We start from the raw sequence: 27,081 nt of genomic DNA, 5'->3' as shown, positions 1-27,081 counted from the left end.
CTTCTGGAATTTTTTGAGGATGTTTCCAGTAGAGTGGACAAGGGAGAACCAGTTGATGTGGTATATTTGGACTTTCAGAAGGCTTTCGACAAGGTCCCACACAAGAGATTAATGTGCAAAGTTAAAGCACATGGGATTGGGGGTAGTGTGCTGACATGGATTGAGAACTGGTTGTCAGACAGGAAGCAAAGAGTAGGAGTAAATGGGGACTTTTCAGAATGGCAGGCAGTGACTAGTGGGGTACCGCAAGGTTCTGTGCTGGGGCCCCAGCTGTTTACACTGTACATTAATGATTTAGACGAGGGGATTAAATGTAGTATCTCCAAATTTGCGGATGACACTAAGTTGGGTGGCAGTGTGAGCTGTGAGGAGGATGCTATGAGGCTGCAGAGTGACTTGGATAGGTTAGGTGAGTGGGCAAATGCGTGGCAGATGAAGTATAATGTGGATAAATGTGAGGTTATCCACTTTGGTGGTAAAAACAGAGAAACAGACTATTATCTGAATGGTGACAGATTAGGAAAAGGGGAGGTGCAAAGAGACCTGGGTGTCATGGTACATCAGTCATTGAAGGTTGGCATGCAGGTACAGCAGGCGGTTAAGAAAGCAAATGGCATGTTGGCCTTCATAGCGAGGGGATTTGAGTACAGCGGCAGGGAGGTGTTGCTACAGTTGTACAGGGCCTTGGTGAGGCCACACCTGGAGTATTGTGTACAGTTTTGGTCTCCTAACCTGAGGAAGGATATTCTTGCTATTGAGGGAGTGCAGCGAAGGTTCACCAGACTGATTCCCGGGATGGCGGGACTGACCTTTCAAGAAAGACTGGATCAACTGGGCTTGTATTCACTGGAGTTCAGAAGAATGAGAGGGGACCTCATAGAAACGTTTAAAATTCTGACGGGGTTAGACAGGTTAGATGCAGGAAGAATGTTCCCAATGTTGGGGAATTCCAGAACCAGGGGACACAGTCTAAGGATAAGGGGTAAGCCATTTAGGACCGAGATGAGGAGGAATTTCTTCACCCAGAGAGTGGTGAACCTGTGGAATTCTCTACCACAGAAAGTTGTTGAGGCCAGTTCACTGAATATATTCAAAAAGGAGTTAGATGAAGTCCTTACTACTAGGGGAATCAAGGGGTATGGTGAGAAAGCAGGAATGTGGTACTGAAGTTGCATGTTCAGCCATGAACTCATTGAATGGCGGTGCAGGCTAGAAGGGCCAAATGGCCTACTCCTGCACCTATTTTCTATGTTTCTATGTTTCTAACACCTTGTTGGCGCTGCGGGGGTGATCATCGTTTCCATTCATGCCGATTCAAAGAGTACATTTGCAAGGGCTGTGGAACAATGGGACACATTTGCAGGCGAGCTACAAAGCCTGTTAAGCCTGCAAACTACCATGTTGCAGAGGAGGACAGATCCATGAAGGATCACGACGAACCAGAGCCTCAGATAGAGGAGGCAGAGGTACATGGGGTGCACACATTCACCACAAATTGTCCCCCGATAATGTTGAATGTTGAACTAAATGGACTCCCAGTGTCAATGGAGCTGGAGAAAGGCGCGAGCCAGTCCATCATGGGCAAAAAGACTTTCAAAAGGTTGTGGTGCAACAAGGCCTCAAGGCCAGGCTTAACTCCAGTTCGCACGAAACTAAGAACTTACACAAAAGAACTGATTCCTGTAATCGGCAGTGCTACCATAAAGGTCTCCTACGATGGAGCGGTGCACAAGCTACCACTCTGGGTGGTACCGGGCGATGGTCCCACGCTGCTCGGCTGGCTGGGAAAGATACGCTGGAACTGGGACGACATCTGAGCGCGATCGCCCGCTGATGACACTTCGTGTGCCCAGGTCTTAAACAAATTTCCTTCGCTGTTCGAACCATCGGGAAATTCCAAGGAGCAAAAGTGCAGATCCACCTAATTCCAGGGGCGCGACCCATCCATCACAAGCCGAGAGCAGTACCGTACATGATGAGAGAAAGGGTAGAGATCGAGCTAGACCGGCTGCAAAGAGAGGGCATCATTTCACCGATCGAGTTCAGTGAGTGGGCCAATCCTATTGTCTCAGTCCTCAAGGGAGACAGCACCACCAGAATCTGTGGCTTTTACAAAGTAACTATCAATCGTTTCTCCCTGCAGGACCAATACCGACTACCAAAGGCCGATGACCTCTTTGCAACGCTGGCAGGAGGAAAAATGTTCACGAAGCTGGATCTAACTTCAGCCTACATGACTGAACAGGAAGTGGAGGAATCATCGAAGGCCCTCACCTGCATCAACACACACAAAATAGATGCCCGTTTGGAATCCGATCAGTGGCGGCGATAGTCCAGAGAAACATGGAAAGTTTACTGAAGTCGGTCCCGCACACCGTCGTCTTCCATGACGACATCTTGGTCACAGGTCGGAACACAGTCAAGCACCTGCAGAACCTGGAGGAGGCTCTTAGTCGACTCAACCGCATGGGGCTCAGGTTAAAACGCTCGAAGTGCGTTTTCCTGGTGCCTGAAGTGGAGTTCCTGGGAAGGAGGATTGCGGCGGACGGCATCAGGCCCACTATCGCGAAGACAGAGGCAATCGAGAATGCACTGAGGCCACAGAACATGACGGAGCTACGGTCGTTTCTGGGGCTCTTGAACTACTTTGGTAACTTCTTACCGGGTCTCAGCCCCCTGCTAGAACCACTACATGTCTTACTACAAAAAGGAGGCAAATGGGTTTGGGACAAAAGCCAAGAAAATGCCTTTATAAAAGCGAGAAAATTGTTATGCTCAAACAAATTGCTTGTGTTATATGATCCATGTAAGCGTTTGGTACTAGCATGTTATATGGCGTCGGGTGTTTATTGCAACAAGCTAATGATTTCTGGAAACTGCAACCGGTTGCTTATGCATCCAGGAGTCTGTCCAAGGCTGAGAGAGCCTACAGCATGATTGAAAAAAAGAAGCGTTAGCGTGTGTCTATGGGGTAAAGAAAATGCATCAATATCTGTTTGGGGCTAAAATTCGAATTGGAAACTGACCATAAGCCACTTATATCCCAGTTTTCCGAGAGGAAAGGGATAAATACGAATGTCTCGGCCCGCATCCAGAGATGGGCGCTCACGTTGTCCGCATACAACTACGCCATCCGCCACAGGCCAGGCACAGAAAACTGCACCGATGCTCTCAGTAGGCTGCCATTGCCCACCACAGGGGTGGAAATGGCGCAGCCCGCAGAACTAGCCATGGTTATGGAAGCATTTGAGAGTGAGCAATCACCCGTCACTGCCCGGCAGATCAAAACCTGGGCAAGCCAGTGCCCCTTATCATCTCTAGTCAAATGCTGTATGCTTCACGGGAGCTGGTCCAGTGTCTCAGTGGAAATGCAGGAAGAGATAAAGCCGTTCCAGCGGCGCAAAGATGAAATGTCTATATAGGCAGACTGCCTTCTGTGTGGCAATCGAGTAGTGGTCCCCAAAAAGGGCAGAGACACCTTCATCAATGACCTCCACAGTACCCACCCAGGCATCGTAATGATGAAAGCGATAGCCAGATCCCACGTGTGGTGGCCCGGTATCGATGCGGACTTGGGGTCCTGCGTTCACAGATGCAATACATGCTCGCAGTTAAGCAATGCACCCAGGGAGGCGCCGCTAAGTTTATGGTCTTGGCCCTCCAAACCGTGGTCTAGGGTACATGTCGACTATGCAGGCCGTTCTTGGGTAAAATGTTCCTTGCAGTTGTAGACACGTACTCCAAGTGGATTGAATGTGAGATAATGTCGGCTAGCACATCCGCTACTGAAAGCCTGCGGGCCATGTTTGCCACTCACGGCTTACCCGATGTCCTGGTGAGTGACAACGGGCCATGTTTTACCACTGCTGAGTTCAAAGAATCCATGACCTGTAACGGGATCAAAACATGTCACATCTGCCTCGTTTAAACCAGTGTCCAATGGTCAGGCAGAGAGAACAGTGCAAACCATAAAGTAAGGCTTTAAGAGGGTAATTGAAGGCTCACTGCAGACTCGCCTATCCTGAGTCCTGCTTAGCTACCGCACAAGACCCCACTCACTCACTGGGATCCCACTTGCTGAACTGCTCATGAAAAGAGCACTTAAGACAAGGCTCTTGTTAGTTCACCCTGATCTACATGAACAGTAGAGAGCAGGCGCTTCAACAAAGTGCATACCATGATAGCGCAATTGTGTCACGCGAGATTGAAATCAATGATCTTGTATTTGTATTAAATTATAGACAAGGTCCCAAGTGGCTTCCCAGCACTGTCGTGGCCCAAGAGGGGAGCAGGGTGTTTTGGGTCAAACTTTCAAATGGACTCATTCACCGGAAACACTTAGACCAAATCAAACTCAGATTCACGGACTATCCTGAGCGACCCACCTTGGACCCGACTTTTTTGATCCCCCAACATACACACCTGTGGCAGAACCCATCATCCATAGCAGCCCTGCAGGGCCCAGCACACCAGGCAGCCCAGCAAGGCCAGTTGCACAGCAGCCCAGCGAGGGCCCAACAAATGATTCAACAACACCAACTTTCACACCAAGACGATCAACCAGGGCAAGAAGAACCCCAGATCGACTCACATTGTAAATAGTTACATATTGACTTTGGTGGGGGGAGTGTTGTTATATATGTGGACTTGTATTTACTCTGTACAGCCACCAGAGGGCTCATCCCCTGGAGTCCCAAGGGATCCCATAATCCCTTGGGAGCATAGGGATTTAAGGAGACTTCACAGGTTGGAGAGGCACTCTGGAGACCTGCAATAAAAGTCTACGGTCACACTTTACTTTGAGCTCACAGTGTTCAGACTGACTCTTTCTCCATGTACAAAAGGGATGGAGTATAAAAGCAGGGAAGTCTTGCTACAGCTATAGCAGTTTTGGTTTCCATATTTACGAAAGGATATACTTGCTTTGGAGGCAGGTTCACTGGGTTGATTCCGAGGATGAGGGGGTTGACTTATGAAGAAAGGTTGAGTAGGTTAGGCCTCTACTCATTGGAATTCAGAAGAATGAAAGGTGATCTTATCGAAATGTATAAGATTATGAGGGGGCTTGACAAGGTGGATGCAGAGAGGATGTTTCCACTGATGGGGGAGACTCGAACTAGAGGGCATGATCTTAGAATAAGGGGCCGCCCATTTAAAACTGAGATGAGGAGAAATTTCTTCTCTTAGAGGATTGTAAATCTGTAAAATTCGCTGCCTCAGGGAGCTGTGGAAGCTGGGACATTGAATACATTTAAGACAGAGATAGGCAGTTTCTTAAATGATATGGGGATAAGGGGTTATGGGGAACGGGCGGGGAAGTGGAGCTGAGTCCATGATCAGATCAGCCATGATCTTATTGAAAAGCAGAGCAGGCTTGAGGGGCCGTATGGCCTATTCCTGCTCCTATTTCTTATGTTCTTATGTAAAGTGTAGTGCCAAGGAGCATAATTTACAAACCGCGATGAGATGAATTAATTTTGTGCAGCGCGTGTTAGTTGAAAGTAGAATGGTGGCTAGAAATAGAGAAAAGGAAAGAAATATGTGAGGAAAATACTCCAACAGCATTAGTTCACTGACTAATCAAAGATTGTTAGCCAGTTACACGCAATATTTGAAGTGCAGTTTGGTGCACTTAGTATTTTTGTCAGCTGCTCATGTCGGCGGCGGCGAAGCGGTGCGGGAGTGAAGTACTGCGGGCGGAATACGGCAAAGGAGGCCTATCGACTCAGGAATCTTTGGCTCCCAAGTTGTGCGCACGCGCGCGTGGCTGTCAAGCTCCGCCCCACCCCGCGAGAGGCACTGACGAGAGGCCAGAGACCGTCAGCCTGAGATCGTTGTGGGGGGGAGGGGGGGGGAGGAAAGAGTGAGATCGCTATGGGGTTGGGGGGGGGGGGCGGGGGAAGCGACATTGCTGTGGAGGGTGAGACAGACTGGGAGGCGAGATAGACTGGGGATGAGAGAGACTAGGGGGGGAAGAGACTGGGGGAGGGGGGAAGAGAGACTGGGGGGGGGGAAAAGAGACTGGGGAGGGGGGGGAAGAGATCGGGTGTGAGAGAAACTGGGTGTGCGAGAGACTGGGGGGGTGAGAGAAACTAGTGAGTGAGAGAGACTGAAGGAGTAACTAAGGCTTTATTAGACCATTTATATTATTGCCTAACACTGGAAAATACTACAATCCATTTAAAATACATCAAACTGTGGAGAACTATAAAGATCTGTAATATCAAACAAACCTGTCAGATCTGTCCATACCGCCCACTTAAGATCCAGTAAGACCTGCTTTTTCAGGATGGTATTAAGGTCCGGTGGCAAACGGATCTTAATGATGAAACTTCCATTTTGGGCGGTAATATATGGGCGGACAGTGTAGAATACCACCTGGCGGAAATGACTGTGGAATTTACCGCCGGGCGGTATCTGGGCGGTAAATGGGTGATTTGAGAGGAAACTCTAGCCCCAAGAGTCAGACCTGGGACTTTCTGATCTGCATAGTTCTGCTGCACACTATGCAGAGAATGTACCAACTGAGCCATTAGGAGAATTCACCATAAATGTATTATGCTATGCCAGTGTCTTTCTGTGTGAAATAATAGCTCCACTTTTATCTCACTGCAATTTTCAGAAGTCTTCTTGAGATTTTAAGAGAAAAAATTGGTACTTCCTACTGAGTTCCTCTCTCCTGTACAACAATTTACAACCCAATATTCTAACTGGCAAAGTGTTGTGTCCTTAGGTGCTCGAATGACTCCACGAGGCAGTGTGTTGTACTTGAACTGTAGTGACCGTAGTCCTTTATTAGTTAACTCCAGAGTGAGGATCACACCTGATGGCCTGTCTTTTATACTAGGCCTGGCACACCTGTACAGGTGACCTACACGTCTCCCACTGCTGTGCCCTCTGGTGGCACACCTTGTGATAGTACCAACAGTAGCCATGTAGGATACATGACACAAAGTACATTTACTGGCAAGTAAAGCATTATCCCATTCATAATGCATTTCATTTCCTCGGCCAATTATTTGATCATAAAGGGAGAAACCTTAATATACTTGAGGTTTTCTTTGGGGGGGCGTGGTTGGGGAAAATACTAAAGCTGAGGGCTTGTTGTTTAGCTGGGTGTAAGTAGTCGAATGAATTAAAATATCCACAAAAGGTCGTGCAATGGTGCAGAACATTGAGGTACTGACAAATAATTGCAACCTCGAGGTTCCCTGCAGTTGTTTGACCAGGCCTGGAACTGTGCAATTCCAAAAAAAAAGTTACTACCAAAACTGTGTGCAGGGCTATCTAGTTTCCTCTCAAATAGCTCTATACTTACCAATGTTGATGGGTTGCTATCCTCTGAATTTCATTCAATTCAGCAGCTCCGCAGGTCTCATTCTCTCAGTTTCTTGTCTGTATCATAGGAACATTGGGACAGGAGGCGACCATTTAGCCCCTTATGCCTGTTCCACCATTCAGTGAGATCATGGTTGAACAGTAACCTAACTCCATTTATTCGCCTTTGCCCCATACCCCTTAATACCTTTGGTTAACAAAAATGTATCTCAGATGTAAAATTATTAATCAAGCATCAAGTATCGTTTGCAGAAGAGAGTTCCAAATGCCTATGAATCTTTGTGTGGAGAAGTGTTTCCTAATTTCACTCATGAAAGGCCTGGCTTTAATTTTTAGACTTTGCCCCCTAGTCTTAGACTCAGCAACCAGCGAAAATAGTTTCTATCTACCCTATCTCTTCCCCTTAATATTTTGAAAACTTCGATCAAATCACCCCTTAATCTTCTAAATTCCAGGGAATACAAACAAATATCAATGACCCTTTCTACTCTTCAAGCACTTCTCCAAGTTCTTTTGCTGAGGTTTTCACTCTACATTCATTAATCTTCAAGTAGCACATCCTCAATGCACCCTCTTGTCAGACACTGGCTGAATTATTGCATCTTGGTCTCTCTGCCCTTTAATAAAGCACCGAAACACTTGTTTCTTCAAGGGCACAATTTTTCCATGTCTCTCAAGTCCAACTAACAACATTCCCAGCATCGAAGCACTGACCACGCTCAATCAACTCCGCTGGATGGGCCACATCATCCGCATGCCTGACACAAGACTCCCAAAACAAGCACTCTACTGAGAGCTCCGACACGGCAAGCAAGCCCCAGGTGGGCAGAGGAAATGCTTCAAGGACACCCTTAAAGCCTCCTTGAAAAAAATATATAACATCCCCACCGACACTTGGGAATCCCTGGCCCGAGACCACCCAAAGTTGATGAAAAGCATCCGGGAAGGTGCTGTACACCTCGAGTCTCTTCACCGAAAGCAAGCTGAAGCCCAACGTAGACAGCGGAAGGAGTACACGGCAACCCAGGCACCCACCCACCCTTTCCTTCAACCACCATCTGCCCCACCTGTGACAGAGACTGTAGGTCCCGCATTGGGCTCCAGTCACCTGAGAAGTCATTTTTAGTGTGGAAGCAAGTCATCCTCAACTCCAAGGGACTGCCTATGATGATGATCAATGATCACATTTATTGATAATCAAGGTCCATCTCCTTTTTAGCACAAATGGAATTCCCACAAGTTGTATCTCGCCAAGGCTTCTTCAACAGCACCTCCCAAACTCACGACCTCAACCACTTAGAAGGACCAGGGCAGCAGGGGCATGGGAACACCACCAACTCCAAATCGCCATACCATCCTCACTTGGAAATATATCACAGCTCCTTCATCGTCACTGGTTCAAAATCCTGGAACTCCCTATCTAACAGCACTGTGGAATCACCTTTAACCACATGGACTTCAGCGGTTCAAGGCGGCAGCTCACCACCACCTTCTTAAGGGCAATTAGGGATGGGTAATAAATACCAGCCTTAACAGTGACAACCACATTCAGCGAAACATAAAAAATAAATCTCTGTTGCTTAAGCAGTTCTCAAGAAACTCAATGGCACCTTTTGTGCCATTTTACTCTCAACTCATTTCTCTTTGAAGCTCAAGTCTGATTAGGATTTCAAAACTGCTCCCATTTCTGGAGAAACCCCAACACCTTAATTACACTTTTGCATAGGATACAAGAAAAGGCTTGTCTCTCAAGAGGTGAATCTGCACTCCAACCCCGCTCTGAAGTCATTTTGGCCTATTTTATTGCTACAGGTTGAAGCTCTCTTATCCAACACCCTCAGGACCTGGCCTGTTCTGGATAAGGGATTTTTCCGGACGAGGGGTGGTCACGTTAAATTGGCTGGTACAGGTACTGAGCAAGGGGATATCGGGGCTGACTGGCTTGGAGCTGGGAGTGCGGCAGAGAGATCGTTGGGTGGGGGAGGATGCAGTGGATCGTGGGGTCAGGTCAGCGATTGTGGGAGTTGGCAGTGAGGAAGGTCTTTAATTTGTTCATATCGGAGCGGCCGGGAATGGTGGCGGACGAGGGGTGGTGTCGGATAAGGAAGGTTCAACCTGTACTGTGCTTTTCTGAATCTTCCCCTCTTGCTCCTTCTGTGGTTCAACCTGTACTGTGCTTTTCTGAATCTTCCCCTCTTGCTCCTTCTGTGCATCAAGTACAGTCTTACACACCCTTCCTTCTCTCTGTAGCCAAATCAAACCTCAATTACATTCTCTTACTTATTCATTTTTTTCCACAGGATCTCAGAAATGTGGAACTCTTTGCTTTTCTCATTCTTGCTTTTCCTCAGTCTTCAAATTTTGTACCCTAAGGTTAGCTTCACCTAATCACGACTCTAATTTATTTTGCTTTGCCTACTCTTTTCTTCTTCTTAGGCAGTCCCCCGGAGTCACTCAAAAATGAGTTCTAAGGTGATTGATGAGTCCAATGTCGGATCTACAGTCTCTGTCACAGATGGAGCAGATGTTGGTTGGAGAGACGGATGGGTGGGGTGCTTGATTTGTCGTACGCTCCTTCCATTGTTTGTGCTTGGCTTCCGCGTGCTCCCGGCGAAGAGACTCGAGGTGTTCGGCGCCTTCCCGGATGCTTCTCCTCCACTTTGAGCGGTCTTGGGCCAGGGATTCCCAAGAGCCGGTGGGGATGTTACATTTTTTCAAGGAGGCTTTGAGGGTGTCCTTAAAGCGTTGTCTCTGCCCCCCTGGGGCTCGTCTGCTTTGACTCTTTTCTACCTTGGTGGTGTTCCACACTATGGGCCTTGGTCCTTCACTTTGGTTTCTAATAAAAAAAGCTTCACTGCAAAACTGATCTCAGCTGTTTTACTGTAAAAAAGGCACATCCCCACAGACTCCACTCACTCATTTCCTGCAGCTGGGAATGGTAAAAGCTTATGAGTGAGTAACCTACTACCTTTTGACTTGAGCATCATCACTGAAAAGCCAAGAGAGCACTTGATTTGATTGCGATGTTAGCTGCTGTATTTTATGCCAAACATTAGTTCAGTATTTTTGAGTGATTGTTTTATATGTTGTAGAAAGTTCAAAGTTACTCCATTCTTGAATTTATTCATTTCAAATCATGTTTTTTTGTAGATTAGGCTGAACTAGGAGGTCTTACCAAAATGGATGTCCACATGTGTATACCTTGCAACAGGAGTCACTAAACAGCAATCAAGATCAGGAGCTCGACAATGTTTTTTCCCTATCTCGCCTAGGGGGGCGACTGTGGCCTTAGAAACATCGCACCACAACTGTTCACAAAACAGTTAACTCATGACCAGGGATCCAACCAGGGATTTTTCTCAGACTTAATAGTTCATTACCACACCAGGCAGTTACATAGCCACTAGGCCATGTAACTTTAAACAAGGAATCTCAAAACCTGTTCCAGCCTCTGAGTATTACCTAACTACATTGTATGTACTGGTATGATGAAATTTATTTTAGGAATGAAAGAAAACCAGTTAGACAGCTATTTAGGAATGAACAATACATTACCTCATGCATTCCACTTATTTGCTACATCTGAGGAGAATAGATTGTTAAGGATTTACTTGTAAGGCTGGAAAATAAAACATGTATTATTACTTATATTAAAAAGTAGGATAATGTTAAGGATGCGTCAATTTGCAACACCTGAACGATTATAATCAGGGATGCTCCAGAAGACAGAATTAGAGGAGTGCAGACATCTCGGGGGTTGTGAGGCTGGAGGAGATTACAGAAATAGGGAGGGGCGAGGCCATGGAGTGATTTGAAAATAAGGATGAGAATTTTGAAATCGAGGCATTGTTTAGCTGGAAGCCAATGTAGGTCAGCGAGCACAGGGGTAATGGGTGAGCGGGATTTAGTGCAAGTTAGGACACAGGCAGCCAAGTTGTGGATCACCCCTAGTTTACGTACAGTAGAATGCGGGAGGCCAGCCAGAAGTGTATTGGAATAGTCAAGTCTAGAGGTAACAAAGGCATGGATGAGGGCTTCAGCAGTGGATGAGCTGAGGCAAGGGCGAAGACTGGCAATGTTACGGAGGTGGAAGTAGGCGGTCTTAGTTATGCTGTGGATGTGTGGTTGAATGCTAATTTCAGGGTCAAATAGGATACCAAGGTTGCGAACAGTCTGGGCCAGCCTCATTGGGGAGAGGGATCGAGTCAGTGACTAGGGAACGGAGTTTGTGGCGGGGGCAGAAAACAATAACTTTGGTCTTCCCAATATTCCATTGGAGAAAATTTCTGCTCATCCAGAACTGTATGCTATACAAGCAGTCTGGCAATTGAGAGACTTTGGAAGGGTCGCGAAAAGTGGTATTGAGGTAGAGCTAGGAGTCATCAGCTTACATGTGGAAATTGATGCTGTGTTTTCAGATGATGTCACCAAGGGGCAACATGTAGATGAGAAATAGGAGGGGGCCAAGGATAAATTCTTGGGGGACACCAGGAGTAACGATTTGGGGACGGGAAGAGAAGCTGTTGCAGGTGATTCTTTGGCTACGATTAGAATGAAAAGAGTATAAAATAGGCAAGAATGGAACCAGGTAAGTGCAGTCCCACCCAGGTGAACGACAGTGGAGAGGTGCTGGAGAAGGATAGAGCGGTCAGCCGTGTCAAAGGCTGTAGGCAAGTCAAGAAGGACGAGGAAGGATAGTTTGCCTTTGTCACAGTCACAAAGGATGTCATTTGTGACTTTGATAAGAGCCGTTTCGGTACTGTGGCAGGCACGGAAACCGGATTGGAGGAATTCAAACATGTAATTGCGGAATGGATTTGGGAGGCAACAACACGTTCAAGGACTTTGGAGATGAAAGGCAAGTTGGAGTTGGGGCAATAGTTTGCAAGGACAGAGGGGTCGAGGGTTGATTTTTTGAGAGGGGTGATGACGGAAAATTTGAGGGAGAGGGGGACAGTACCCGAAGAGAGAGAACTGTTAACAATGTCAACTAATATGGGAGCCACAAAAGGAAGTTGGGTGGTCAGCAGTTTGGTGGGAATAGGGTCAAGGGAACAGGAAGTGGGTCTCATGGACAGGATGAACTCGGAAAGGTCAAGATGGGAGATCAGAGAAAGATGTGAGGTCAGATCAAGGGCAGGGGGGTTCCTTAGAGGACATTTGGCCCAGTGAGCTATGGGAAGGAAGGAAAGAGGCAGAAGCGGCTGAAAGGATGTCTCAATCTTGGAGACAAAGAAGTCCAAAGAAGAAGCTACTCACACTTATCGTCGGAGATGAGGGTGGAGACTGGGGAGAGGGGTAAATATTGGCAAGGCCACCGGGGATAACTCTCCTGCTCTTCTTCGAAATAGTCCCAGGAGATCCTTTACATCCACTTGAGAGAGCAGACGGTGCCTCAGTTTAACGTCTCATCCGAAAGACCGCGCCTCCGACAGTACAGCACTCCCTCAGTACTGCACTGGAGTGTCAGCCTAGATTTGTTTGCTAAAGTCTTTGAAATGGGACTTGAACCCACAACCCACTGATGCAGAGGCGAGGGTGCTACCAACTGAGTCACAGCCGACAAAGTGCTTTATGTGGTCCAGCTACATCTGGCGGTGAATGACTAAACCAATTGTCCGTCATATCTGTTCAAGTCTGCATCCCTTGGACTTAAGGGAGCGAAGATCAGGGCTGTACCAGGGGGAATGTCCAGGGTGAGAGAGAGAGTAATTATTTTTGGGACTAGGGCACCAAAGGTGCCGGTGAGGGTGTGATTGAGCAGATCGGTAGCTGCAGAAATGTCATGGTGAATGGAAGACCAAAGACTGGACAGTTGGGAGTTCATAAGTACAGTTGTAAGAGAGTCGGGAGAGCGTTTTTTTCCAGGGGCAGACACAGAAGCAGGTAAGATTGGGGTGGGGACAGAGCAGACACAGGAGGTGGTAGAGTTGGGGTGGGGTGGGGAGTGGGGGGGTGGAAGGCGGATGTGGGTGGTGAGCGATACGATGAAGTGGTCAGAGATGGCCTTATCTGCGATTGACACGATGGGAGTAGCGAGGCCACGGGGGATGGCAAGGTCAAGGGGCTGGCCGTGAATATGGATTGGGGAGTTTACATGGAGAGAGAGATTAAGGGAGGATAGGAGGCGAGTGAACTCATAGGAGAGAGAGCATGATGGAGGTTGAAATCACTGAGGATGAGAAGTCGTTCGGTGCAGAGGCAGAGGGTGGAAAGTAGTGAAGAAATATCAGTAAAAAATTTTTAATGTAACTTGGGTGGATGGTAGAGAATGATAATTTTAACTGAGGGGTGGAATAGGACGAGATGCTCACAGGAGGAGAAAGTGCTGGAGGAGCAGGGGGACAGACCAAGGTGTGATTTTCTGATGAGAGCCACACCACCACCATGGCGGTCTGAGCAGGACAAGTGGTGGAAGATATAGTCAGGCAGGGAGGCTTCATTTAAGGGCAAGGTGTAATCACCCCTCAACCAGGTTTCCATCAGGGCTATGATGTCAATGCCATCATCCATGATAAGTTTTATAGATGGGAAGGGCCTTGTTCGCAAGTGAACGGACATTCTGGAGGGAGATGCGGAGAGGGTTGGTGATGGCTGCCCCACTGCCTGCGCCCACAGGGACAGCACGGGATGGGAGTTGGGGGCTGGTGGGGAGGAGATTGGCAAGATTATCCCGTAGTCGGCGCGTTGGGCTGGAAGATCGGCAAGAAAGTAGGATGGGACAGTTGGGGTTGCTGCTCATAAGGGCTCTTTGGAGGATGCCAAGAAAGGCACAATGGTTAGTTGTAGGCTCATCTAGGAGGGAGTCAAGCCCTTTCTCACTCTCTCTCTCTCTCTCTCTCTTCTTCCGATCTCCCCCGTCTCTCCCCTTTTGATCCAAGCTCCTCGGGTGCCTTGATTGACGGAGCTGAACAAAGCGTGGCCCATGCTGCACTGCTCTGTGGGGTGCTGCGCATGCCCGGCCGGAAACTAGTGCCAGCCCGCATGTGCAGAAGGGGATGGGGTGCGCATGCACAAAAAGTGGCAAGTCCAACTGCGCACATGCACTGAAGGACACAAAAATGTCGGTACAGATAATCACTTTGTAATATTAAGACTTATACCCAAGATGATTAAGGTGGAAGATTAAGGATGAAATGTGGTGCAGTGAGCTTGAATACACAAATGGCCTTTCTCCATTATTGCACCCCTCATTCTGATATGTAAAAACTCACATACACACACAAAAAAAAATCAATAAAGATGATTAAAACAAACAAAAATATTTCACATTAAATAGGAAACGAGAAAAATTTATAAGAAATTGAAGATAAAGTAATTAGAATAAAATTAGAAATACAAACTACAATTATATGGGAACAAGGACAAAAGTTACAATAAGCACATTTTTTGCAGATAAATGGTTTGAGACATGATCTTAAAAGTGGTTTGAAATTTCCAGATAAGCTAAAGGAAAGTTTAAAAAAAAAATAAAACCATATCCTGCCACCCCATTCAAATTTTAGATTACCATTAGCAGGCCTTCATTTTGTCACAACCCTCTTTTCTCAAGATGCCCTTTATTCATACCGTAGGAAAGAAAACTGGATATAGAAGATACTCTATGCTGTACAAATCTCCAGGGTGGCAATTACAGAGTGATTTTTTTTTTAAAAGTGAGGAGAGAGAATAAGATTAGGGCATGGACCTGCAAATCTTTTTGGACCTCCACTGTTCCTAGCTTTTAACATTTTAAAAATACTCAGATCTATCCTTTTTTGGTCCAAAATGGACGATCTCACACGTTAAAAGCCATCAGCCATAGTTTTGTCCATTCACTTAATCGATTAATGTCTCTGAGCAATTTTATTCCACCAATCCTTGTGTCATTGGCAAACTTGGATATATGGTTCTCTATTGTGTTATCCAAATCATTAATAAATATAGTGAATAATTGAAGCCCTAACACAGATCCTTGTGGGACACTTACTTTCAATTCAAGTACATACCTGTTATCCCAATCTCTGTCTTCTACAGCCTAACTTCTCTCCTAACAAGATCAATAATTTTCCTTCAATTCCATGAGCTATAATTTTATCTAACAGCCTGTTATGTGGTATCTTATCAAATAATAACATAAGAACATAAGAAATAGGAGGAGTAGGCCACCTGGTCCCTCGAGCTTGCTCCTCCATTTAATAAGATCATGGCTGATCTGATAATGGACTCAGCTCCACTTCCCTGCCTGATCCCCATAACCCTTTAATTCCCTTATCGCTCAAAAATCTGTCTATCTCTGCCTTAAATATATTCAATGACTCTGTCTCCACAGCTCTCTGGGGCAGAGAATTCCATAGATTTACAACGTTCAGAGAAAAAATTCCTCCTCATCTCAGTTTTAAATGGGCAGCCCCTTATTCTGAGACTCTGTCCCCTAGTTTTAGTTTCCCCCATGAGTGGAAATATCCTCTTTGCATCCACCTTGTCTAGCCCCCTCATTATCTTACATGTTTCGATAAGATCACCTCTCATTCTTCTGAACTCCAATGAATATAGGCCCAACCTACCTTCATAAGTCAACCCCCTCATCTCCAGAAACAACCTAGTGAACCTCCACTGAACAGCCTCCAATGCAAGTATATCCTTCCTTAAATATGTAGACCAAAACTGTACGCAGTACTCCAGGTGTGGCCTCACCAATACCCTGTACAGTTGTAGCAGGACTTCTCTGCTTTTATACTCTATCCCCTTGCAATAAAAGCCAACATTCCATTTGCCTTGCTGATTACATGCTGTACCTGCATACTAACTTTGTGTTTCTTGCACAAGGACACCCAAGTCCCTCTGTATTGCAACACTTTGCAATTTTTCTCCATTTAAATTATAATTTGCTTTTCTATTTTTTCTGCCAAAGTGGACAACATCACATTTTCCCACATTATACTCCATCTGCCAAATATTTGCCCACTTACTTAGCCTGTCTATATCCCTTTGCAGATTTTTTGTGTCCTCCTCACAATTTGCTTTTCCACCCATCTTTGTATAATCAGAAAACTTGGCTACATTACACTCAGTTCCTTCATCCAAGTCATTAATATAGATTGTAAATAGTTGAGGCACTAGCACCGATCTCTGCAGCACCCCACTAGTTACTGTTTGCCAACCGGAAAATTACCCATTTATCCCAACTCTCTGTTCTCTGTTAGTTAACCAATCTTCTATCCATGCTATTATCCCAAACCCAGTGAACTTTTATCTTGTGCAGTAACCTTTTATGTGGCACATTAACGAATTCCTTCCCGAAATCCAAATACACCACATCCACTGAGTCCCCCTTATCCAGCCTGCTCGTTACATCCTCAAAGAGCTCCGGCAAATTTATCAAACATGATTTCCCTTTCATAAAACCATGCTGACTATTTGATTAAATTATGCTTTTCCAAATGTCCTGCTACTGCTTTCTTTATAATGCACTCCAGCATTTTCCCAACCACAGATGTTAGACTAACTGGTCTACAGTTTCCTGCTTTCTGTCTGCTTCCTTTTTTAAGTAGGGGTGTTACATTTGCAATTTTCCAATCCAGCTGCGACCTCCCCAGAACCCAAGGAATTTTGGCAGATTACAACTAATGCATCCACTATCTCTGCAGCCACTTCTTTTAAGACCCTAGGATGTAAGTCATCAGGTTCAGGGGACCTGTCTGCCTTTAGTCCCATTATTTAACTGAGTATAACTTCTTTCATGATAGTGATTGCATTAAGTTCCTCCCTCCCTATAGCCCCTTGATTATCCACTATTGGGATGTTTTGAGTGTTTTCTACTGTGAATGCCTTCTGGAAGTCCACAAACAGATATTTAACCTTTGTCTTCCTTTCTCTAGAAAAGTTTGAGCCTAAAACAAAGAGATAGAGGAGTCTCCCCTTCTAAAAATGTGATTCACTTGAGCATTGCCAACTTCGGCCTTTATTAAAGGGCAATGTTTATTATTTTGATGTTACAAAAATAGGTAAATAGGAAATAGGTAAATCACACTGTGAAAATGCTATGCTGACTACATTCCATACAAGAATAAACCAATTTATTGATTTATAATTTGGTTTATAATGGCCCCAGTTACCCTAGAGCGAGCATAATTTCACCTACTGAAAGATAGCACACATAGCGGCATGAGCGACATCACCATATCCGGAACACGAGAGATCTTGTTATTACTAATGTTTAGCACTCTTCAGGTCATAACCAAAATTTGTATTTATATAGCGCCTTTAACGTAGTGAAACGTCCCAAGGCACTTCACAGGAGTATTTTGAGTTTAAAAAATGACACCGAGCCACATAAGGAGAAATTAGCGCTAGTGACCAAAAGCTTGGTCAAAGAGGTAGGTTTTAAGGAGCGTCTCCAAGGAGGAAAGAGGTAGTGAGGTAGCAAGATTTCGGCAAGGAATTCCAGAGCTTGGGGCCGAGGCATCAATGGTTATAATCAGTGTTGTAGGAATTAGGCACCTGCTGAATATATAAAACACTAGGCATTAGGCACCTGTTGAATATATCTAAACTCATAAGTTTAAAGCGGCCACATATAAAATGGCTGCCCAAGCATGATGGGAACCCCGTTAGTCAAGTAATGAACTGGGACTGACCGAGCAATGACCCTGTGAGGCCCACTACCAGGAATGCCTGGGATACCAGATAAGCATAATGAACCAGTGATTTCCCGAGGAAGAGAGATAAGGAGAGAACCTGTCTCACATAACAAGGTCATTAATCAGCCCGAGCTGACAAAAACCGAACACTAATCAGCCCGAGCTGACAAAACCAAACATGCAGTTCCTGAGGTATCAGGGGAATTCTATTGGGTTAAAAGAACCTATATGTAATCTATAATCGTTATTTTTGGATTGTGTCCAGCCGTAATGGGCTGAGTAACTGTAGTAAACTGTTGTGAAACATATAAAAATCCATGAAACCCTTTGTTCTGTGGAGAGAAGCCTGGATCCAGTCCTGAGACTTCCTCCCCGCTGAGCGTTAATAAAGGCCGAATTGGCGTTGGAACCGACTCTGAGTGTTGAGTGATTCTTCTGAGAAAACATTCACGCTAACAATCAGTGATGCTCACGGGGAAGAATTAGAGGAGTGCAGACATCTCGGGGCGGGAGGAGATTATAGAGATAGAGGGATTTTAAAGTAAGGATGAGAATTTTGAAATTGAGGAGTTGTTTAACCGGGAGCCAATATAGGTCAGCGAGCACAGGGGTGATGGATGAGCGGGACTTGGTGTGAATTAGGACATGGCCAGCTAAGTTCTGGATCACCCTAGTTTATGTAGTGGTAGAATGTTGGAGGCCAGCCATAAGGTGCCACGGGTTGGAATATGATCAAAAACTGCCACTGCCAGATTCCCGCCCCAAAAACCGCTAAGATTATTCAATTAAGGCCGGCGGAAAATTGATCAAAAATGGAAACATTCTACCTGGTGGGAAAAATCAGTGTTCCATGTGGATTCTCGGGGGAAAGCGTGATCCTGGTCAAATTGAGCGGTATTTAGTCAAAATTTAGTCCGAGGCTGGGAGGTGGGCCTAGGGAGGGGGAAAACACAAAAAATATTTTTTTAAAAAAAAGCAACAATTGGAAAACATTCACAGGACCCTTTCTCAGTGAATCGCTGCAAAGGAATGTAAAAAAAACTTTCACTTACCTTTTTATTTGCTGGGTTTCATACCGACTGCTGCTGCTCCGGCTGGTTTCTCCTGGGTGGTGTTTATTTCAGCAACTACGGGTCACTGCTACTACCAAGCTTGGGCAGAAGTGGTTTTTATCAGTGTTACACGCCCCACCCCCCCAGCGGTATTCCAAAACCGCCGGTGGAACACTGACGAAACTTGCACCCGGTGATTTTGAACCCAAAAATTGGAACATCGCCGAGAAACCAGGTGGAAATACAGCAAATGTCATTGACTCTGAATCTGAGAGAATCTTTCAGGCAGACCCTCAAGTTTAAAAAAAGTCTCCTACACTTTTCTGTAGCTTTTCGACGCAGTTTTTCATTCCACTTATGATATACAAACTTTGAAAATCTAGGCTTATCTCTGCCTAACCACTGTTAAATAAACATCTTGCTCTTTTCAACCTTAGTGCTGTCTGCACTATAGACCTTTGGCCTTCACCAAAATTTCTGGAAAAAAAACATAACTTGCTTTTCTCTGCACATCAGCAAAGAATTCAAGCAATTCAGCAAGCCTCATCTAATTAAGATACATTCAGATGGGAATGGTAGCATAGTGGCTTTTGGACTAGTAATCCAGAGGCCTGGATATGTTCAAATGCCACCACGGCAGCTGTGGAATTTAAATTCAGTTAATCAAATAAATCTGGCATGAAAAGCTAGTGTCAGTAATGGTGATCATGAAATTACTGGATTGTCGTAAAAACCCATGTGGTTTACTAATGTCCTTCAGGGAAGGAAATCTGCCTTGCTTACCTAGTCTGGCCTATATATGACTCCAAACCCACAACAATGTGGTTGACTCTTAACAGCTCTCTGAAATGGCCTAACATGGGACTCAGTTGTAACAAACCGCTACAAGAAACATTAAGAATAAAACCAGACCGACCACCTGGCATCGACCTCAGCACCAGCTTCGGCAACAGCACATCCAGCCCAGCCGACCCTCCTAAGATCTGGGGACTTGTGCCAAAATTGGGAGAGCTGTCCCACAGACTAGTCAAGCAACAGCCTGAAAGTCTTACGCATAGAATCATCCCTTTCAGCCAATGTCCCAGACTCCTCCATCACCAACCCTGGGTATGTCCCACCCGAGGTGGTGGCAACATTGACTCTGGACCCCATGAAGTCTCATGGCTTCAGGTCAAGCATGGGCAAAAAACCTGCTGATTATCATCTACCGCCCCTCCCTCAGCTGATGAATCAGTACTCCTCCATGTTGAACACCACTTGGAAGAAGCACTGAGGGTATAGCAAGGGCACAGAATGCACTCTGGGTAGGGGACTTCAATGTCCATCACCAAGAATGGCTTGGTGGCACCACTACTGACCGAGCCCTGAAGGACATAGTTGCCAGACTGGGCCAGCGGCAGGTGGTGAGAACCAACACGAGGGAAAAACCTACTTGACCTCGTCCTCAATCTATCTGTCGCAAATGCATCAATCCATGATAGCATTGGCAGCAGTGATCACCACACAGTCCTTTTGCAGATGAAGTCTCATCTTCACACATTGTGTTGTGTGGCACTACCACATCAGTCATTGAAGGTTGGCATGCAGGTACAGCAGGCGGTTAAGAAAGCAAATGGCATGTTGGCCTTCATAGCGAGGGGATTTGAGTACAGGGGCAGGGAGCTGTTACTACAGTTGTACACGGCCTTGGTAAGGCCACACCTGGAGTATTGTGTACAGTTTTGGTCTCCTAACTTGAGGAAGGACATTCTTGCTATTGAGGGAGTGCAGCGAAGGTTCACCAGACTGATTCCCGGGATGGCGGGACTGACATATCAAGAAAGACTGGATCAACTGGGCTTGTATTCACTGGAGTTCAGAAGAATGAGAGGGGATCTCATAGAAACGTTTAAAATTCTGACGGGTTTAGATAGGTTAGATGCAGGAAGAATGTTCCCAATGTTGGGGAAGTCCAGAACCAGGGGTCACAGTCTAAGGATAAGGGGTAAGCCATTTAGGACCGAGATGAGGAGAAACTTCTTCACCCAGAGAGTGGTGAACCTGTGGAATTCTCTACCACAGAAAGTTGTTGAGGCCAATTTACTAAATATATTCAAAAAGGAGTTAGATGTAGTCCTTACTACTAGGGGGATGAAGGCGTATGGCGAGAAAGCAGGAATGGGGTACTGAAGTTGCATGTTCAGCCATGAACTCATTGAATGGCGGTGCAGGCTAGAAGGGCCGAATGGCCTACTCCTGCACCTATTTTCTATGTTTCTATGCTAAATGGGATAGATTCAAAACAGATCTGGCAGCTCAAAACTTGGCATCCATGAGGCGCTATGGGTCATCAGCAGAATTGTATTCAACCACAATCTGTAACCTCATGGTCCAGCATATCCCTCACTCTACTATTACCATCAAGCCAGGGGACCAACCCCAGTTCAAGGAGGAGTGCACAAGAGCATGCCAGGAGCAGCACCAGGCATACCTAAAAATGAGGTAACAACCTGGGGAAGCTGCAACACAGGACTACATGCATACTAAACAGCGGAAACAGCATGCTATAAACAGAGCCGAGTTATCCCACAATCAACGGTTCAGATCAAAGCTCTCCAGTCGTGAATGGTGGTAGAGAATTAAACAGCAGGAAGAGGTGCCACAAATATCCCCATCCTCAATGATGGCAGAGCCCAGCACGCAAGTGCAAAAGACAAGGCTGCAGCATTTGCAACCATCTTCAGCCAGAAGTGCAGAGTAGATGATGCATATCGGGCTCTTCCTGAGGTCCACCATCACAGAAATCAATTTTCCGCCAATTCTATTCACTCCACATGATATCAAGAAATGGCTGAGTGCACTGGATACAGCAAAGGCTATCGGTCCTGACAACACCCCGGCTGTCGTGCTGAAGACCTGTGCTCCAAACTAGCCACGCCTCTAGCCAAGCTGTTCCAATAGTTACAACACTGGCATCTACCCAACAATGTGGAAAACTGCCCAGGTATGTCCTGTCCACAAAGAGACAAATCCAATCTGGCCAATTATCGCCCGATCATTCTACTCTCAATCATCAGCAAGGCTGAAGAGTTTCCAATCATCTTCAGCCAGAGGTGCCGAGTCGATGATCCATATCAGCCTCCTTCAGTCTACACTCAATCATCAGCAAAGTGATGGAAGGTGTCATCAACAGTGCTATCAAGCGGCACTTACTCATCAATAACCTGCTCACCGATGCTTAGTTTGGGTCTGCCAGGACCACTCGGCTCCAGATCTCATTACAGCCTTGGTCCAAACATGGACAAAAGAACTGAATTCCAGAGGTGAGATGAAAGTGATTTCCCTTGACTTCAAGGTAGCATTTGACAGAGTGTGGCATCAAGGAGCCCTAGTAAAATTGAAGTCAATGGGTCAGGTGGAAAACTCTCCACTGGCTGGTATCATATCTAGCACAAAGGAAGATAGTTGTGGCTGTTGGAGGTCAATCATCTCAACCCAAAGACGGACATTGCTGCCGGAGTTCTTCAGGGCAATGTCCTAGGCCCAACCATCTTCAGTTGCTTCATCAATGACCTTCCCTCCATCATAAAGGTCAGACGTGATTGCAGTTCATTGACGATTGCAGTATTCAGTTCCATTCGCAACTCCTCAGAAAATGAAGCAGTCCATGCCCGCATGCAGCAAGACCTGGACGACATTCAGGCTTGGGCTGATAAGTGGCAAGTAACATTCACACCACACAAGTACCAGGCAATGACCATCTCGAATAAGAGAGAGTTTAACCACCACCCCTTGATATTCAACGGCAATACCATCACCGAATCCCGCACCATCAGCATCCTGAGGGTCACCATTGACCAGAAACTTAACTGGACCAGCTACCATCTGCAAGGCACAAGTCAGGAGTGTGATGGAATACTCTCCACTTGCCTGGATGAGTGCTCCAACACGCAAGAAGCTCGAAACCATCCAGGACAAAGCAGTCCGCTTCACTGGCATACCATCCACTCTCTCCACCACTGGCGCATCATGACTACCATCTATAAGATGCACTGCAGGAACTCACCATGGCATTTTCAGCAGCCCCTCCCAAACCCTCAAACTCTACCAAGGGCAGTAGGCGCATAGGAGCACCATCATCTACAAGTTCCCCTCCAAGTTGCCCACCATCTGGACTTGGAAATATACCCCATTCCTTCATCATTGCTGGGTCAAAATCCTCGAACTCACTCCCTAACAGCATTGTGGGAGTACCTTCACCACACGGACTGCAGCGATTCAAGAGGTGGTTCACTGCCACCTTCTCAAGGGCAATTAGAGATAGGCAATAAATGCTGGCCTTGCCAGCGATGCCCACATCCCAGAACGAATAAAAAATAAAAGTATATGGGCAATCCAATAAAATTATATTCAGAAAACACAGTAAGCATCTTAATAATTTGTTGCCCAAACTTCTGTACGAGATGTTTTTCTGAATTATTCAGTTTTATTTCATTTTCAATAGCTGTCCAGAAGGCTCAGTTTCCTTAGACTGTCTTCAAAAAATATGTTCCAAAATGAAAAATGAATACACATCACACATTATATATTTTTTTATTGACCCCTTTTACAATAAGCAGGTTTTCACTTCAAAAGCATCATGAGCTGTCCCCAGATCTATGTAAAGAAATACTGCCCAATATTCTGTAACCAGAATAGGAAAGGAAATTCTTTTGAATAAAATTGTAAATTCATTTAATTTTTTTTTTCCTAATTAAGTATGTCAAATCGTAAGGTCTTTCATTTTAAGTCTCTGGTAGGTGTCAATTTTAATAGTTGAACATACCGAAACAAAATAAACAAGAATTACCGTGTTACTATTACAAAGCATCCAGAAATAAACAAGGGGACTTTATTAGACTCATCAGTAAATGTAGTGTGGTTATAATGTGGATCAGCTCAAAAAAAAAAACCTACATAAAACTAAATTTAAACCACAAAAAAGCACAAACATGAACAACGAACATCACAATATATATTGAGTGTTAGATATACAAGAGCCTGAAATAGATGTTAAGTATTTTTCAGACGACTGGGAAACATTGTTGCGGCTGGCCAATTGTTCTTATCTGACAAAACGATGCTTCTTTTTGTACGAAGCCCATCTGCACACGGGGCAGCAGTGTCTTCCTCCCGCCAACCAGACCACAATGCATTGCTGATGGAACACGTGACCACAGGGGAGCCCCATTATTAAACAGCCATTTCTGAAATTCTCCAGGCACACCACGCATTCTGAACATTGCAGCATGTTGGTGGGCCAAGCAGACCAATCTGGCTCATCATCTTCAGTGACGCTCGTGTTTCCGTGTAACCTTGGTGTGGTTCGACAAACGTTGCCAGAATCTCTCTCACTGGCATTGGTTTCTTCATTAGTTGGCACCGTTCCTGCAGCAGGCGTTTGGCGTGCACTTGCCTCTTCATTATCACGTATTCCTGATTTATTACACACTACATCATGGCGTTCACTTTCGGAATCAGTGTCAGTCTCATGGCAACTTTCACTTACTTCATCTTCGGAATGCCCTACATGACATTTAAATCGCCATGTCGGTAGGTTCTTTATGTAATCCGTTGGTATCAATGGATGCAGCCACAGATCTGGGAAAGCAAGTCTCTCCAGCAACAAATCAGGATCTTCCTCCCAATCCAAATTGTGAGGGTAATGCTGAAATGAAGCAATTGGATGGAACAAGTAGCTTGTATACCAGTCCCACAGACTTGACAGCCATTCAAGATTATTAACATTTACTTCATCATCATTATTATTTCGTCTCCGTTTTTTTTCAAAGTAATCTATTAGCAAACCATGACCCAGATATGTGCTGAGAAATAGAGCTGGATGGGACGAGTAGAAAGTCCAGTCAACTCGCACCCAAGAAGCCAAAGTGGTTGTGTTGGCATACCTCAAAAATTTTAAACTATATTCATAAAAACTTTCCAAATATGGCAACTGAAGAAATCCAATTATAGGTAACCAGGACATTATTAATAAGGAGTTATAAGTTCCTAATGTGCTTATAAGAACCACAAATCGTTTTATTGTAGCACCTTGCGTTATAAATAAGTCCATCCATGCCATTAAATTAACCAAAACTAGACTTAAGACAAAGAGGTCATTTACTTCAGGCTGCAATGATCGAAGGAATACATCCATTGCATGATGCGATATAAACTCTCCCGTAGTGTTCCCATATTTATAGATTCCTTCAGGAGTTTTCACTATATACGCTGGGAACTGATGTACACCAATCTCCTTCATGTGGCTGTCATTGTTCCAGTTCTGGACATCAACAAAAATGAATTCCACACGACCTGTAAATTTGACGCTGAGAACAGAGTAGAATGCAGGCGGCTGGTCTAGGTTTGCAAACAAGTACATCTTTACAAGATATCGGTCACTTTTATTCCATTCTTTCATTAGCTGGTCAGTGCTTCGGATGGTTTTGATTCGAGATGCCACATGAGCGTTTATCCATTTAAAAATATGCTCAACTTCAATCCTGCGGCCGCCGTACTCTTTAAGCATCACTTTCCCTTTTGAAGTGTTAGTCTGCGGAATGGACATTATGAGCGTGGATTTCAACCATCCTCTTTTGCTACAGTATCTACAGAAATATGCGGACAGAACAAGTGAATAGATTTTATAATTATTTGCACACCTTATGCAGATAACTAGCAACAGCTATCTATTAAATTATTTGCAAATACAACTCACCTTCATGAACGACAGTGTGTATCTATGTTGCTGCTTTAACAGTGAAAATATCACACAGCTGACATTGAGCAGTAGAAGAGTTAGGGGAAGTGATCAAAGGCATTTTTAAAAAAGTAAGATTTGAGACGACATTTGGAGGTGGAGTAGAGAGGTAGCTAGATGGAGAGCTTTAGACTGGGGGACAGGGGACCAATATAGAGCACCAAGGACAGGAGTCATGGGTGAGCAGGACAGGATATAGCTGAGTTTGGAACAAGTTGGAGTTTATGGATGGTGGAAAATGGTAGGCCAGCAATGGGTACATTGAAGGAACTGAGTCTAGAGATGAAGAAAACCATGGATAAAGGTTCTAGTGACAGTAGGGGTGAGATAGGAACAGAGGCAGAAGTAAGCAGCCTTGTTGCTGGTTAGGATGTGGGGATTGAAGTTTGCTCTGTGTCAAACAAGATGGCAAGGTTTCCTGCATCTGGTTCAGCATGAGAAAGTGGAACAAAAGGGTATGGAGTCAGTGACAAAGGTGTAGAGTTTAGATGGAGACTGAAAAGAGCAGCTCATCTTCCCAATGCTCATTTGTAGGAAATTTTGACATCCACCATGAGCAGTCTGACAGCAGAGGTGAGGTTGAAATAGTGAAGAACTAGAGCTAGACGTAAGCTATGTAAGCTGATTTTTTAAAATCATTCCTCGGGATGTGGGCATCACTGGCAAGGCTTGCATTTATTGCCCATCCGAGTTGCACACAAGGTGGTGGGGGTTTTCTTTAACTGCTGCAGTCCCTGTGGCGAAGGTATTCCCACAATACTATTAGGTAGGGAGTTTCAGAAATTTGACCAGTGACAATGAAGGAACAGCGATAGCCAGGATGGTGTGTGACTTGGAGGCAAACCTTCGATCTGAGCCCGAGGTAAATATTTGCCCCCTGGTCCTCATCTACATGCCACCCCTTGATGACACAGGTCCAAGAAGACATTGTTGGGGACTCCAGAGTTGATGTTTGAGAGGCAGGAAAAGAAGCTACTGCTGGAGATGTGCTGGCTGTATTCAGCTGAATAGGAGTAGAACCATAAAAGGGCAGCTCTGCAGAGCTAGACAATGGAGGAGAAGCAAATAAAAGGAGAAAGCTAGGTTGATTATCAAATGCTGTGGAGGTTGAGGAGGACAAGGAGGGGTGTCATACTATGGTCATGGTCATGGAGGATGTCATTCATGCCTTTGTATGGCCATTTATGGCTAATGACGTGGTTCATTTTTAACAACCAAGTAACAAGTTAAAACTGACAAACAGAGCCATAAATAGACATGACCTTCTTGCCTTGGTCCTCATGGGATTGAA

At 45.3% G+C, this 27,081-nt stretch overlaps 1 protein-coding gene across 3 annotated transcripts in view; it reads right to left on the bottom strand.

The window, feature by feature from the left end:
* Window positions 1–27,081, bottom strand: part of LOC139236670 (charged multivesicular body protein 3) — a 173,051-nt gene that overhangs the window by 85,743 nt on the left and 60,227 nt on the right. The window contains exon 4 of one of the 3 annotated variants that reach the window (XM_070866845.1): window positions 23,520–25,638. The exons of 1 other annotated variant lie outside the window; for it this stretch is intronic. In XM_070866845.1, coding sequence (XP_070722946.1) covers window positions 24,096–25,638 — 1,543 coding nt within the window. In that variant the 3' untranslated portion in view covers window positions 23,520–24,095. Of the gene's footprint in view, window positions 1–23,519; window positions 25,639–27,081 lie in introns of those variants that run through there. One more of the 3 variants, XM_070866846.1, reaches the window with a different exon arrangement.

This window comes from Pristiophorus japonicus, chromosome 2 (assembly GCF_044704955.1).
Source record: "Pristiophorus japonicus isolate sPriJap1 chromosome 2, sPriJap1.hap1, whole genome shotgun sequence".
Lineage (NCBI taxonomy): Eukaryota > Metazoa > Chordata > Chondrichthyes > Pristiophoridae > Pristiophorus > Pristiophorus japonicus.
This window is presented reverse-complemented; position numbering and strand designations above follow the sequence as displayed.